At 38.6% G+C, this 14,715-nt stretch overlaps 1 protein-coding gene across 2 annotated transcripts in view; it reads right to left on the reverse strand.

Annotated features, from left to right (window-relative positions):
* The window catches only part of SNAP91 (synaptosome associated protein 91), a 63,707-nt gene that overhangs the window by 25,849 nt on the left and 23,143 nt on the right, over positions 1 to 14,715 (reverse strand). Inside the window, exons 6-13 of one of the 2 annotated variants that reach the window (XM_066315088.1) lie at positions 13,892 to 13,985; positions 12,621 to 12,732; positions 11,182 to 11,288; positions 9,941 to 9,982; positions 6,759 to 6,829; positions 5,364 to 5,391; positions 3,548 to 3,657; positions 2,191 to 2,321 (exon numbers count right to left, since the gene is read on the reverse strand). In XM_066315088.1, the coding sequence (XP_066171185.1) occupies positions 2,191 to 2,321; positions 3,548 to 3,657; positions 5,364 to 5,391; positions 6,759 to 6,829; positions 9,941 to 9,982; positions 11,182 to 11,288; positions 12,621 to 12,732; positions 13,892 to 13,985 (695 nt within the window). Of the gene's footprint in view, positions 1 to 903; positions 2,322 to 3,547; positions 3,658 to 5,363; positions 5,392 to 6,758; positions 6,830 to 9,940; positions 9,983 to 11,181; positions 11,289 to 12,620; positions 12,733 to 13,891; positions 13,986 to 14,715 lie in introns of those variants that run through there. The other variant, XM_066315087.1, reaches the window with a different exon arrangement.

Genomic DNA, 14,715 nt, shown 5'->3' on the forward strand with positions numbered 1-14,715 from the left:
GTTTGCTTTTACATCCAAGAGTAAAACCTCACAAAGATGCAGACTTTGACCTACTTTATTTTTGTAATACTATAGTCTACTCTACCTGCTAAATGGCTATCTATTTTTGCAGTTGATATGCATTGATGCTGCAACATGAAGTACTTTCATATTCACATTTTCCTGGCTTTTCTGAATTACAGCACTTCTTCAGCTTCCTCCCTCTAGTACTATTTTCTCATGAATTCCTACATGAATTTCCTGTAGCCCAGAAGAATAAGCAGTTCAAGTAGCAGGGAGGTATGGTTACACAGCCTCTCAAAAGTCCTGGGTGGAAGAAAGGACATCTAGCCCAGCCTTTTGCTCAGAACAAGAGTGCTTGCAAAATCAGATCAGGGTCAGTCATGGCTCAGACTAGTCAGATCTTGAAAAATCTCCAGTAATGGAGAGTTCACTAGCTTGCATTCAGGGATCTGCATCAGTACTGCCCTACCCTCCAGGTGAAATATTTTTATTCTTTCAGAGAGTTTAAAAACAAAACAAACCAACCAAACAAACAAAATAACCCCCCACCCCCCCCCAAAAAAACCCCAGCAAGATTCCAGTGCAATAATAGGTCATCATATCTGGACTGCTGCCAGCAGTAAAGCAGACAAAGCTGAAGCTTACTAAGTTACCAAAATGCTATTCAGAAAGGTAAGACTGAAGTATATTTGATGAGGGCAGTGACAATTCTGGCCATTGAAAACTAGTTAGCTGTCCTTTCCTGCCATGGAGTAAGACTAAGTGCATTACTAGTCAATTTGAAAGTTTTTAGTGATTCAGAAGAATAAAAACACCAAAGTTCCAAACTATGGATGTTTGGTCCCAAAACAAAAACAAAAACAAAACAAAAACAAAACAACAAAAAAACCCCAACAACAAATCAGCTCTCAATTTCTATGCAAATCAATACTTCACAATATTACTGGGCTAATTATTTGTATTTCTATTATTGCAAGAATGAGCAACTGCTTAAAAAAGTTAGCTCTTTCATGCTCTTTCAAACATCTCAAAAGCTTGAGTGCTTGGCAATGTCAAGTAAGACAAATAGGATGCAATCAAAGTACTGCAGAATAATTAGTCACAGGCACCCTAAAATAGATGACTCTAGTCTTGCTGTCTGGATAAGATTATCCTTCTGTTAATAAAATCGACATTTGCAGGGAAAAAAATTAATTCAACAGATTAAATTGGAATATGCAATACAATGTCTACATCACTGCCTTAGCTATCCTCTCATAATGAAGTGGCTGAAATATGGTGTCATCTTTAATGAACTACAACTAAGGACAGAAGTAGGGACTGCAGAAGCCACCAGTACCCAGCATGTGCACTGAGAGCAGAGTCAGCATGACTCAGTGCTGCATTCCTGCCGGGAGAGGGCTGATGAGTTCATTAAGCTGCCACACAGGATCTCTTAAGATTACACCACAATGGGTTTACAACTGTGTAAATTAAATCACATTTACAGGCCTAATTCCTTGTTTTAACAGGACAAGAGTGAGCACTGCATACATTTACTGTGGTACTCCAGATCACCAGCTGCTACTGCTGCCTGGAACAACAGGGTCAGATTTCAGAGAGCTGATTAGTTATTCCTGCTTGAAAGCAGTTAGCCGTCTACTTCTATTTCCATATTAATATTCTAAGCACACAAGGAAGGTATTTTATCAAAATATGTTAAGGCTTATCAGAGGTAATCACACTCGCAGCAGAACTAAATTGCCGCCATTTGCTTTATACTCATTTTTGTTTTTAAAGCTATTTTTGTTCCTCCTTCTATGGATCTGTGGGCTTTGCTCCAGGAACAGAAGACCTGGTTTCTGCCCCCAACTTGCCAATAAGCACATTAGCAGTTCTGGTTCTTCTGTTTTGAAGTGCCTACCCTACCTGCTCATCTTCATCCATCCCCTTCCTGCTCACTTTTAGTCACATAATCCTGGCTCCCTCAGCTTTGCAGTCAGGCCCTTATAAGCAGCTTATACTATTATGCATATCCCTGGAAAGAAGAAGTAGCCTTGTGCTGCAGAGGGATGCCTGGCTGTCAGGTCAGCAGAAGCCTGGGAGTGAGTTGGGAACATCCTGTGCTAGCAAAGAGGCAGATTTCAGTTCAGCCAGGCAAGGAGATGGAGACTGCAAGAAGGGATGCTGATAGTGAGGTTTCTCTACCTCCCCATGAAGTGCCTCCAGCAGCAGCAGGAGCAGCAGCAGCGCCTGCAGGAGCAGGTGCTGGAGCTGCCTGCCCAGTACCAGCAAAATCTGGCTGAAGATCCAAAAGATCACTGGATGGTTTGGAAGAGCTGCCAAGAAAAGGAAGAAAGACATTAAATATTGAAGGAATTTGTCCATTTTAATCAATTTTTTTTTTAAATGTCATGACTGGATTAAGGAATCAATCTTAGTCTGGATGAAATAGAGAAAATTTCAGGCTTTAGGATTAGAGCAGTGGCCACAAGCACCTCTAGTGTAGTGAGTCCCAAGAATATGCTACAACCCAGGATGGGAACCTTAACTTACTTCCATTTCCTGATAATGGCATTACAACAGATCTATAAAACTTAAATTCTTTAAAAAAAATCCCAAATAACCAATCAAAAAACCACCAAACTCCAACCCTAACCCAACTAACCAAACCAAAACAAACCCCACCCAACACGCAAAACAGAAAATTCAAAATTCCATGTGGTCCCTAAAAGCAAAGAAAATAGCTGTTGTGACTGAAACCAGCACCATTCTACCTCCAAATTTCAGCGTGCCATGTTAGAAACCCGTGTTTCCAGGCAATGAACTGGCTTTTAGGTAGAAGAGAATTGGCAAAACTTCTGTGGATTAAGCCAGTCACGTATTTACTTAGGAAACTGGATCTTGTTCATCTAGAACATTTAAATAACCAACAGTCGAAGCTCCTTCTTCAGTGAAGTTTTTCACTTGACACTTAAATTAGTTACATCTTGCAGACTCTTGGTTCAAGCTTAGAGTTTTTACATCTTGACAGTTCAATCACTTCTGCTCTTTACAATGAGCAACAGTGTTTTGTTCTGGTTTTGACTTGAAAACAAGGTTCAGATTTTCTCATAGTTAAATGTTTATTTTTTATTTGAATCTTCAGAAGTTCATTATCTTTGTTCTTCATTAATTGACTTGAAAAGAAGGAAAATGGAATATTAATTCAGCAGTTTTAGAAAGAATTCTGAAGGTCAGCAAAGACTACTCTGGACTTGCACATTACTTCAGTCTATCCAATTAAAAGTTTCTGTACAGCAATTCTGTGGGTTTTTTTGTGGGGGGTTTTGTTTGTTTGTTTGTTGTTTTGGGGGGGTTCTTGGGTTTGGTTTTTTTTTTTTTTCTTTTTGTTGTTGTTGTTAGAGTTTATTTGCAATCTGTACTGGTAGAATAATGTACCCCTTTGGAAACTGACATACACTACTTGTAAAATCAGCAAAGCCTCTTACGGGAGCCTCCACTTACAAGTATGACTTTGGTACCTACATCAAGTTCAGTAACTCAAATATACTTTTTAACTTACCTGACTGGAGCAGCTGTAGATGAAGTTGCAAAAAGATCAACTGGAGGAGATGTATCAATAGTTTTTGCTGGAGTAGAACTAGGAGATGTAACAGTTGTGGCTGGAGAAGACTGGAGAAATATTTTAAATATACATTCAATATACCAGCATTTCTCCCCAGCCAACTCATGCAGAGATGCACATACTTTAAAAACCCAATTTTGACATCAAGTCTTTTTATGGTGAGGTGTTTTCTCCTCTGAAAGAATTTACAGAAGACTGGGCTACATTTTCAGATGGCAGTAGAGCTGAGAAACTGCCAGGTGACTCCAAAGAAGAAAAAGGATTCTACAAGGTTTATTCTTAAGGAGTTGTTTCTATAACTGTCAGACTCTTCATTTTGTCTATGGAATGAAACAGTTGTTTGTCCACAACAGCACCTCAGTACTCTAACCACAGTAATTGTGAGAGAAGAGAAATGGTTAGAAACCAGTTAAAAGTGTGTCTGTAAACCTTCAGAAGAGAGTTTAAAGAGCCATCAACAATGCTCAGGGTTAAGTCCTTGGGAAGATACAAAACACAGCTCATCCTATGACTTTGCTTCATTAGCTGCTCCAATTCTGGACAAAGATACTTCAAGTATGGCAAGGACAGACACCCAGGAGAGTATATTGCAACTCTTCTGTGAACTTGAAGACTCAAGTTACCTTGTAGAGTGTCAATTTAATTCTAAAAGATACTGTAAGCTTTGGTACAGCATCTCACATGCTAGAGAGATCCTTTTCCTAACAAGTCCTTATTTTAGTACTGCTTGCGTTCTGACCACTTCCAAGAAGGAAAAAGAACAGCAAATTTGAAGAGGTTTTCTCCTGAGTTCTTCTACTGCCAACCCATTATCATAACTCTAGCAGATAGGTGTAAGCTTTCTAGATTCTCCTCAATGCTTTAGAAAGGTTTGAGACTATAATGGTCCCAGTCCCTCATATGCATCAAGGCAGATGTGTTTAAACATCTCATATTAAACAGGAGAGTTGAGGGGGTTGTATTTTTTGTTTTCATTTGGTTTTGTTGTGGGTTTTTTAGTAAAGAACTTTTCAGAAAGAAATTTAACAGCTCTCTCTAGAATCAAGCATTGAACTCCCTGTATTAGATTCAGACAATTTTATTGAGTTTTTCCTCCACAGCGCCCATTATGAGACACAGCTATGGCACCTGGCAATGCTCCAGGGATACCAGGAGCTACTATTACTGAACTAAAGCTCATTACTTTATCTGACACTCAAACCAAGGCATTTTCACTGGCAACTCTTGCTTTAAATTAAAGTCAGCAGTCTCTCTAATGAAGGTCATTTCTGAAGCAAGATATACTGGATGAAAAATTTCTTCCTGGCTTTTCACATGAATATGATTTTAGAAGAGTCAGAACTTCCCCCTAAAGAGCTGCAGAGGGAATGAAGGAGTGAAGGATTTGGAGGAGAAACATTCTGGAGCAAGTTTCTTGGTGACATGAGAATTAAGGTGGAGTGAAAGAAAAAAAAGAAAAAAAAGTTGAGATAAAAATATGTGTATATTTTATGCTTTCACAGGAAGTAATCATCACATCCAGGTGAAGTTCCTTAGCATCCTGACTGGTGCTGGTACAAGCAATGCAGCCCTTCAGATCAGTGACATGCTCTTATGGGGCCACTATTTATAAAGCCATTAAAAGACAAAATTTTGTCAATTAGGTGCCAAAGGCTAAAAAGTGTATTTAGAGATGGAAATTTAACTCCTTACAATGTTCTAAACCATATCACCTGAACAAGAATTATCTAGTACAGGAACTGGCAGTATTTACCTTGCTCAGAGGAGAAGGAGCCCCAGATCTAGAAAAAAAAAAATGGAGTTTTCAGGTAAGTACAGCTTTGAAACTATGTTTCTGGTCATCAAAACCGCTGCAAAAAGACCAAAACTCGAGCATGAAAACTTTCTGAAGATCTCTTCAATTGTATGCCCTCTACATTTCTCAAACTTCCACGTACCACTTTAGACAACAAATGCAAATTTTCCTTCAAATCTTAAACTAATCTTTTAAGGTAACTGGCACCACAGGATTATTCTGCCTTTTAAATAACCTCTACTACATGGAGGAAATGCAGAGATGCATGCAAATATCTTGCTTTGGGGCCTACAGGACCCAGCAAGAAAGAGTTACTGGGGCAAGATGTCACCATATTAGAAAACCATGCAACAGCAGCAGAACACCACCAATACTGAAGCAATTATCTAACATAAGTCTTCTGAGGGTGTGTCGGCAAATTTTCAAAGTCTGCACTCTTTTAAAGAAAGCCAGAGTTACTTGAAAATAACTACATTTAAAAGTATGAAAACAGTGAGTTGGAAAGTTCAAGCTGAAAGTTCTCCCACATGCACAAAAATCACACTAACAGTAACTGACAGAGCCTTAATCATAACTTAAAATGCACGTCAGTGCATTTGTTTGCTTTCATTATGAGATATGAAAATACTGCTACATATTTTTAGAGCTGCTTTGATCTAAGAGATGAAAGAAGGAGTTGAAGATAAAGTTGCACCAGTATTGAACTAGCAACCATTCCATAAGTTTCTTGAATTGGATAAGTCCTAGGAGCTATAGAACAGATTAGAAGATTTCCAGATTTTCTAATCACAGAAATGACAAAAAAATAACTTAATTACTATGTATAAAAGCGAAGAACAGTTTAGCTTAGCTCAAAGAAAATATCTATTCCTAAGTGCCCAAGAAAATCTTTTAAAAAAACACATAACTCTGCCTGCAAGCAAGTGATATGTAAAGGTATGTACTTACCCTTCACTAAATTGCAAGGATAGCAACAGTAAAAGAGAAAACAGAGGTTTAGCTTAATCCTTCCTAAACTTAGCCATGGCAAGTATATACTATGAAGACGCAAAACCATTAGAAAAGAAATACATTTGATGATAAAAGCCCTAGCAGCAGGCAAACCCCCGCTTCCTTCTAGTTTTCCTCAAGTAATTTTAGCTCATTTTGGAAAGCATCTAGTTGTTTTGTGTGTTTCCCCCACCACCATTAATTAAAGAAAAGGTTGCCATTAAGATGACTTTGTAAAGGAAAGGAAAAGTCGTATTTTCTAGGTAAGTGACAAAAGGAGGTTGAGGGAGGCGAACCTAAACAACAACTAATCACACACTCTCTCTGTTTTGCCTAGATACATGGTACAACATATATACCTACTTGTTGCCAGGTTTTTTTCCTTCCAGTGAGTTTAGATGTTGCTCAAGGGTCTCCATGAGACTGCTGGGAGCCTTGAAAGTGAAGAAAAAGATACACACCTGAAAGCATTGCAGTGATCTAATCCTACTTTGAAATCCAGCACTGACTTCCCTGAAGTCCACAATGTGCATGCTCATGCACTTTACTTACATACGTGTGGGAACAGTGGATTTCCATGCTAGAAGTATTCAGGCAAAGCCAGCTTTTAAAAATAAATTACTGCATCCAAATTTGCAGAGAGAAAACTTTTACCTCCACTACGCAGCACCTGAAGCACCTAAATCCGGGATGTGCTGCTCATCATGCTTTAAATCAGTGTTAAACATTGACAACAGCACAGGCATCCACAGGGTTGATTTTACGATTCACAGGTTCAAGATCACACTTAGTTTTGCTTGTAGTCAGACTGCCCAACACCTCTTTCATGACCAGAGGGTTAGAAAGCATTTGCAGCCTAAACAAAACAAAGTCCTTTCCAACACCTCCAGTAGGAGATATCTTTGGCTCAAGACTCCCAACATCACAAAACCTTATAGCTGTTTTCAAAATGGTACCCTGGCACAGGTTACTGTGCAGCTAGCTTGAAGTGCAGAAAGATTGCTATTTAAGACATCTATAAAAAAAACAGGCTTTTTCAGGCATCCGTGATCTTAGGTTTTATTTTAAGCAAACTTTTTGTGGTCAGCAGTCAATACCCACAGGCACTTGCTGTTACAGTGGCAGATAGAATAAGTAGTTGTAAATGCACACTGGGCTTAGCTATTCCAGTATAAAAATAGAGTCTGGATAACTAGACTCCTAGAAGATCAAAAAGCAGGGAAGAAACCCTTGAGAGACGCAGTAGCATATAATAATTGAATATTTCATCAGGGTTACAAGTTCAGCAGTTCATCAGTCTCTAAACAGGGAATTCTCTTTATCAGTCTCTTTCAGATCAATGACAATTCCTGACAGCAATACCTATGATGTTTTTCATAAATGACATCTTTAATTTCAGGGCAGACGTAATTATCAAACAAGTCAGTTTGTGATGCTTGGAAACAGCCTATCCACTGCTCCTATACTGAAAAACCAGCTGGCTGGCTGAATCAGATATTTCAGGATACACAGCACCTGCTAGCACCAATGCACAGCTGTGTACTTGCAGTGCCTGCATATTGATTTCAGCATTAAAACCAGTAACTTAACACACCCAGAAATTTAAAACGCTCAAAATAATCTTAAACGACAGCTTGAGTTTAAATACGTCCTACTTATATAAGCAATGAAGAGACATCTTGACCTTCCTGCTTTTACAGGCATATTTATTAACTTTTAATTCATTTCAGCATAGTAAGAGTTGGTTAAACACAAGTGACCTAGTTATAAGAATTCTCCAGCAGGAAGTCAAAGAAGAAAGGTAAAACAAACTAAAAAAATCCAAAGAGATTCAGACTTCTATGTATTCTAAAAGGCTATATTTTAAGATATATGTTGTGAGACTTTAACATGTAAGTAAAAGCTATGTTCAAAAAAAAATTAGAAAAAAAGGATTGCATGAATTACTGTTACCAGTTCCCTCCAGACATTTTAGATAGCTTTCCAATGTATTAGTCAAAGGTTTCTTAAAAACCAGCAAGGTAATATAAAACTTACCTATGAAACAGAACTCATAAAAGAACCTTCAGAAAATTCCTACCCAGATGCAACAATTTGGAAAAGAAATACTATCTGGTACCCAATTTGCAACCCTGAACATTTCTCAATTCCTTTTAGATACTGCTTTAACATTAGATAATCTACCAGTCAGCATTGTGCTGGAACCTTAGATATGGGTTCCCCACTAGCTACTAGGGGCTAAACTGTCGTACCTTAGGAAATGCTAGTAAATAAAAATGAGCCAAGGTTTTTAGCTGCTAAGATGCCTTCTCAGCCTCCAAAACTTTGCAGCCAAACTAAAAAGTCCAAAGATGACAACTATCAACTTGAATTAAACTACTGGTACACTTGTCTAGATTTACAGACTATGTATGCACAGACTGTCAACACAACCAACTTCTTGCAGAATACTACTGACTATTGTCATGGCTTGCTATAGGAATTTAGGTATACCATTGATACTACATAGAATTATGTACTAATTGTTAGCTTAAATTCAGTTTAATTATTCACCTTTTATTTATTTCTCTCTGATATATGTTGTTGAGGTCTTATACATAAACTGTACAGCATGTTTCAGGCAGGCCTTAGCAAGTGAGTCCCAAGCAGCCTTTGGGAGAACATAGCTGTGAGGGAATGCCTCAGCAGAGACTGAAGTGGATGAGATGATCATTGTAGACCCTTCTTTCCAAAAGAACTGTTCTATTTTAAAGTGTTGGCTCATGGGGTGGGAGGGACCATCCAGCAGCAGTAACTAAGGTGCTGCTGAGCAAGTGCAGCACTGACTGATGACACAGAACAGGCTGGTGCAACAAAAGCAGAAGCAGATAAAAGTGCCACAGAAATTTATAAAGTGTATTTCATTAACTCGGTTCCCAGTGATTTCTCCTGGAAGAAGTTGTTTCATCACTGACTACACTGTGTTAAAAAAGAGCCCCTGAGGTACAGTTAGGGGAAGATACTGTGCCAGCTATTTCAAGATTAGGTCTGGTATTGCACATGCTGCTTTTGTCTGCTGAAAGAGTGGCCACACTTTATAGTTCCATTGTATCTGAAATCCACAAAGATTAATCTCCACCTTTTGATAATGTCTCACTTTCAGAATTTTTAAGTGGCATTTAACTGAGACAGACACTATTCTGATGTTGATTTGCACCAGGCTTTCAAGAGGCTACCAAAAACTGCACGAACAAAACCTATATGAACAGCTGGGGTTTGCAGCTGCTAAGTAGTTTGGGTTGCTCTTCTGTTCCAATTTTACTGGCATCGAAACTGCCACAGGTGAACTCTTCAGCATGGATCTCCTCCTCTAAGTAAATACTCTCTTCACATTAAACACAAAGCCAGGCACCCAGGCCAATTTGCAAGTGATACTTAAAATGGACCAGCAGGTACAGCATGTTAGCTGCTACAAATTCACCAACATTTGCATTCCTGGTGTGCTTTCGTAATCAGAGAACTTTTACTTATTACACAAATCCAAAATGACTTCAAGAGAAGCTTACCTGTGTAAGATCAGGGATATCACCTTTGTCAATTCCAACTTGCTGTGGAGATAAAAGAGTAAAGGTAAAATCTAAGTGCATTATTCCACTGCAGCAGGCATTAATTTTGAGTAGAACTGCTCTTCAAGCCATAATGCAACCTGTCTTTAGAAAAATACTACAAAGTTAGAAAGGACATATCCATCTTTCCAGTAGCTACCATCAACAACCTGCAGCAGTTTTTGGGTTTTTTTCCAACAGATTAAATACCTGTTTAATATAAAAGGATAAGAAAATGGAGCTTGATTTCACACACATGAAACTCATACTCTGTACTGAAATATACCGGTCATATAATGTTGTCTCAGGAGACAGCAAATTAAGGTCTAAGTCTGCAATCTGCTATTAATAGCCCTGTTGCTTCACAATACGGTTCTTCAGAGGGGCTAACAGTTCAGCTTTTGCAGAAGAGCAAGCTCCACTGCACCTCGTAATCCTGAAGCAGAGTCACTATAACTCCTGTTCGAAAAGCTGACCTGTGTCTCTGAAGTACTTTACTGCCTCAAGTTCAATATTCATATCTGACATTACAAGTCATCAAGGAGTCTACCAGGCTTCTTCGTAGATAAGTGAATTAGCAAAGAAACAAACTTTTTATTCAGCTCATTACTACTGCCCATTATAATGAAGTATGAAACATGGAAAATGTGCACCCTGTGCCAAAGAGCCAACCACCACAAACGAGAATCCAGCAAAGGAGTTAATTAACCATGTAATATTCCTATTATCCGCATAAGAGGATGATAACAAGGAACAAAACGGGGAAAATCTCACATTACACTTAACTTGGCTGCACAGACTGAAAAAACCAGACTTAAAAAATCTGCATGCTTCTATTCCAAATTGCTGTATCTTCCTCTAATTTTCAACCCTGTCCTAGAAGTATACATTTATCACAGCATTTCTCAAAAATACTGGAACATGTGAAGTCATGTCATCTGTAAATTTAACCAGGAAAGCTGAGTTGGGCTGCACCATGAAGACATGTGGAAGTCCTAAACCATATTAACAACACGGCCTAAAGAAGCAGATCCAAGATCCAGATCCATTTGGATGGATCCAATGGATCCAATGCTTAACAAGCGCAATTAATACTTTACATGTGGTACTAAAAACAAAAAACAAAACAAACAAAAATCCCCCACCAAACAAACAAAATCACAAAATACTTAAGTGCCTCCAGAAGACCGAAAGCCACTCACCTCTGCAACTTTAAGAAACTCTGATACTCTGGTCATTCGAGTTAGAAATCGTTTGTAGATTTCAAGAGCATCTTTACATTGTCCCTTTTTCATTTCAAAAAATTTCTCTAAAGAAATAATGCAGCAAATTTCAGTCAAGATGTCTTACATTAGGTCTTATATCAGCAAGTCTCATTTATAGAAAAATCATGTATCAAGAATATGACACTACATTACCATTTACTATTTGGACATCAATCTAGTGGCATCTCTCACCTAGAGTAGTTTAGAAGTTGGGCTTGATGAGCTGCTGAACAATTATATAGACAACAAAACTGAACCCCAGCCCGCCACAGCACTGTGTGTGATGCCAACCACTTTTTTAAACACCACAATGTAAACAGGAGAAATAGCTACCCAACTTAAAGTTCAAAATCATTAAGGATACTTAAACATATACTAATATATGTCCTCTCCAAATTGTCTCCACTCCAAAGAACTGTAATTTTTTCACTTAAGTAGGTCTCTAAAGTCCATTTATGTCCATTATTAAACACAGCTGCCACACATTTCAACCTGAACTTACGCATTAAATAGCAGTAGACAGTGAAATTTCAACTGAATTTTTATGCCCAACCCATGCTGCTGATCACACCAGGCTGCCTGAGCTTCAGAACATGATCACAGCCTCCTTTACACTTTGTAGGCTGATGGTAGGTAGGGCTGTGGAGGGGATCCAGTTTTGGCAGTCATACTTTCAGGCAGATCAGGAATGTTACTCAGGAGTGTATTACTTCATAAAAGGCTATCACATAACATTATCACTCTCTACAACTACCTGAAAGCAGGTTATAGCCAGGTGAGGGTTGGTCTCTTTTCCCTGGCAACCAGCAAGAGAACACAGTCATAAGCTGTGCCAGGAAGGTTTAGGTTGGACAAAAAGGGTTATCAGACATTGGAATGGGCTACCCAGGGGGGTGCTGGAGTCACATCCCTGGAGGCGTTTAAGGAGAAACTGGACGTGGCACTCAGTGCCATGGTGATATCTTATGGTGATAAGGTGACGTACAGTCATTGGCTGGACTCAACAGTCCCAGAGGTCTTTTCAAACCTAATTGATTCTGTGATATAAAACAGAAGGATGTGGGCATCTTAAAAATGCAAAAGCTTCTAACTTTGCAGGACATATTACACATGCTCACACAGCACTGCACATTTCTTTAAGCACAGAGATGGTCACTGTCTTTAAAGTATCTATCTACACACTTTTAAGGACATGTGATGATCTAGCCTCAGACAAACACTAATATAAGAGGGTACAGCTGAAAATTTTCTCTTGTTTCAGATTAGATGAGTCAAGAAAGGTGTAACTGATGAAAGTTAAGTAAAAAACCTGAAGCAGATCTGAAACTGATTCTTCATTCACGTACAGTATGTGAAATAAAAGCCAGGTTACTTACCTAGTAAGTTAATAACCCCATCATTGTAGCAAGCAAAAAGTTTGATGAGATCTTTAAACAGAAGCATGAATGCAGCATTTATGACACCATTTGTCAGTTCATTTGGATGAACCTACAAATAAAATATCAGTTATTTACAAAGGAAGTGTCAAATGCAATCAAGTATTTTGGCTTACACCAGGTAATTGGTGCTGTTACACACAGAATCAAGCACTGAATTTTTTATGCTAAGACACTAAACAAAAGCTTTGGTTAGCAGATCAAGGATTGCTTTCTTCACCACTCCATAACAATCCACTACAGCAGAGGAGTATCCACACCAACAGTAAATATCTTAGTCTTGTCTCCTTCACTTCTCACGAAGAAGAGGAAGGCAGAGATGCTGTTTACAGTTTTAATGAAATGGACAAAAGATGGTCAGTTTACCGAAGAGCTCAACAAAAAATTAATAGTGTATGAGATAATGTATTTGGACTAACGATGTCAAGATCCTTTCTCACATTAACTTGGGAAGAAAATACGTGCTCATTTATTAAAAGGTCTTTCTTTTCTTAAAAATATCTCCTCTTCTGAGAGCATTCTCACAATTCCTATGCCATTTAAGGAATGGAAGGCACAATGAGACATACTTCAAAGCCTTTCCTCTGAGAGCTGTAGTGGGCTCCACCTCGAAGTGCATCTTGCTGCTCAGCAACAACAGAAGAACCAATTCCTTCAAAAACCTCTTTGAAATGTTACACTGTGTCTTTTACAACAACTGATTCCTGTTTTCATCCTTGGGTCAGAAAAGCAATCCTGCCAACATTCATGACATCATAAATATATTGTACACACTTATTTCTATGAACAATCTAGATTAAACTTTAGTTAACTTAATTTACATCTGAAAACCAGATGAAGATTTTGAGGAAGCCATACAATGTACATGTGGTATTTTAAAGGGGTTTTCCCTCTTCCCCAAAAGAAGTTGGTTGCCGAGAGACAGAAAAGAGAGTGTTCAGTCTCCTTGCTTTGTCCATTTCTTCCTCCTAACTGATGCAGAAGATGGAACTCCAAGTTCTCTCTCTACAAAACCAAAACATCTTTACATTTCATACATATGGGCAAGGGGCATCCTTGGCCACAATAGTGGAACACTGAAAAGGGGATTTTTTGGCCCTCCTTAAGGGATGATGAGTAAAGCATTACCTACAAGATGAAATGTGTTCATAATAATGCATCATGTATAAGTCACTGCCCAGTGTTAATATTAGGTCAGCTTCAATACATACATCAAATTCAAGTAGTGCATCAATTTGTTCCTGTAATATTGGCATACTCTTCAGCAGCTTTTCAGGAGCCATTGTTCTCATTACACCTTCAGCCCTGCAAGAGGGAATGCAGATTAGAAGCCATGCTGTTTCCTCTCTTCCTTCCTCCAAAATGATTTGTTGTCTAAAATTTAGGGTTAAAGCACCTATAATTCATTTCAAACCATTTCAAAAGCACACTCTGATTCTCCAGCTTCTCATGTCATAATGAAAGCTGGCAATAAAAAATGCTTTATCCAGCCACCCTTCCTGACAGCAAGTCAGGAAAGATTTTGCGTTAGAGTGATGAATGCAAGAGATTGATCTCTTTATGGGAAGATGACACTGAGAGCTTAAATGACTAACTAGAAATATTGCCACAGAAGTACTCAGAGAACTGATATACTTTGTGCACAAAGTTTGTTATGAATAACTAATGACAACTCATTGCTGACATGTCCATGGGTGTGTATCATTTCCTAAGTGTCATCCACAGTCTCATAGCAGTCTTCAAGCATGGTCATTTTTACCTCTCAGTTATGACAAACCTGCACAAGCATCATTATGTATTACCCTGTTCTGGCTGCAGACAGGTGTATATATATGCAGACTGGAAATGCAGGCCACTATTCTTACTTATTTTATGTTATACTCTGAGGCAGCACCTTATTCTGCCTCAGAATACAGCATAAAATAAGTAAGAATAGTGGTATGCATTGTTCAGAGAACCAGAAATAACAGGCATAGAAAGCCTTTCCAGGAATTTAGAGCAAGGCAGGAACAGCAGGATCCCCAGCAGCCCAAAC

The sequence above is a fragment of the Sylvia atricapilla genome, chromosome 3, assembly GCF_009819655.1.
Source record: "Sylvia atricapilla isolate bSylAtr1 chromosome 3, bSylAtr1.pri, whole genome shotgun sequence".
NCBI classification, from domain to species: domain Eukaryota; kingdom Metazoa; phylum Chordata; class Aves; order Passeriformes; family Sylviidae; genus Sylvia; species Sylvia atricapilla.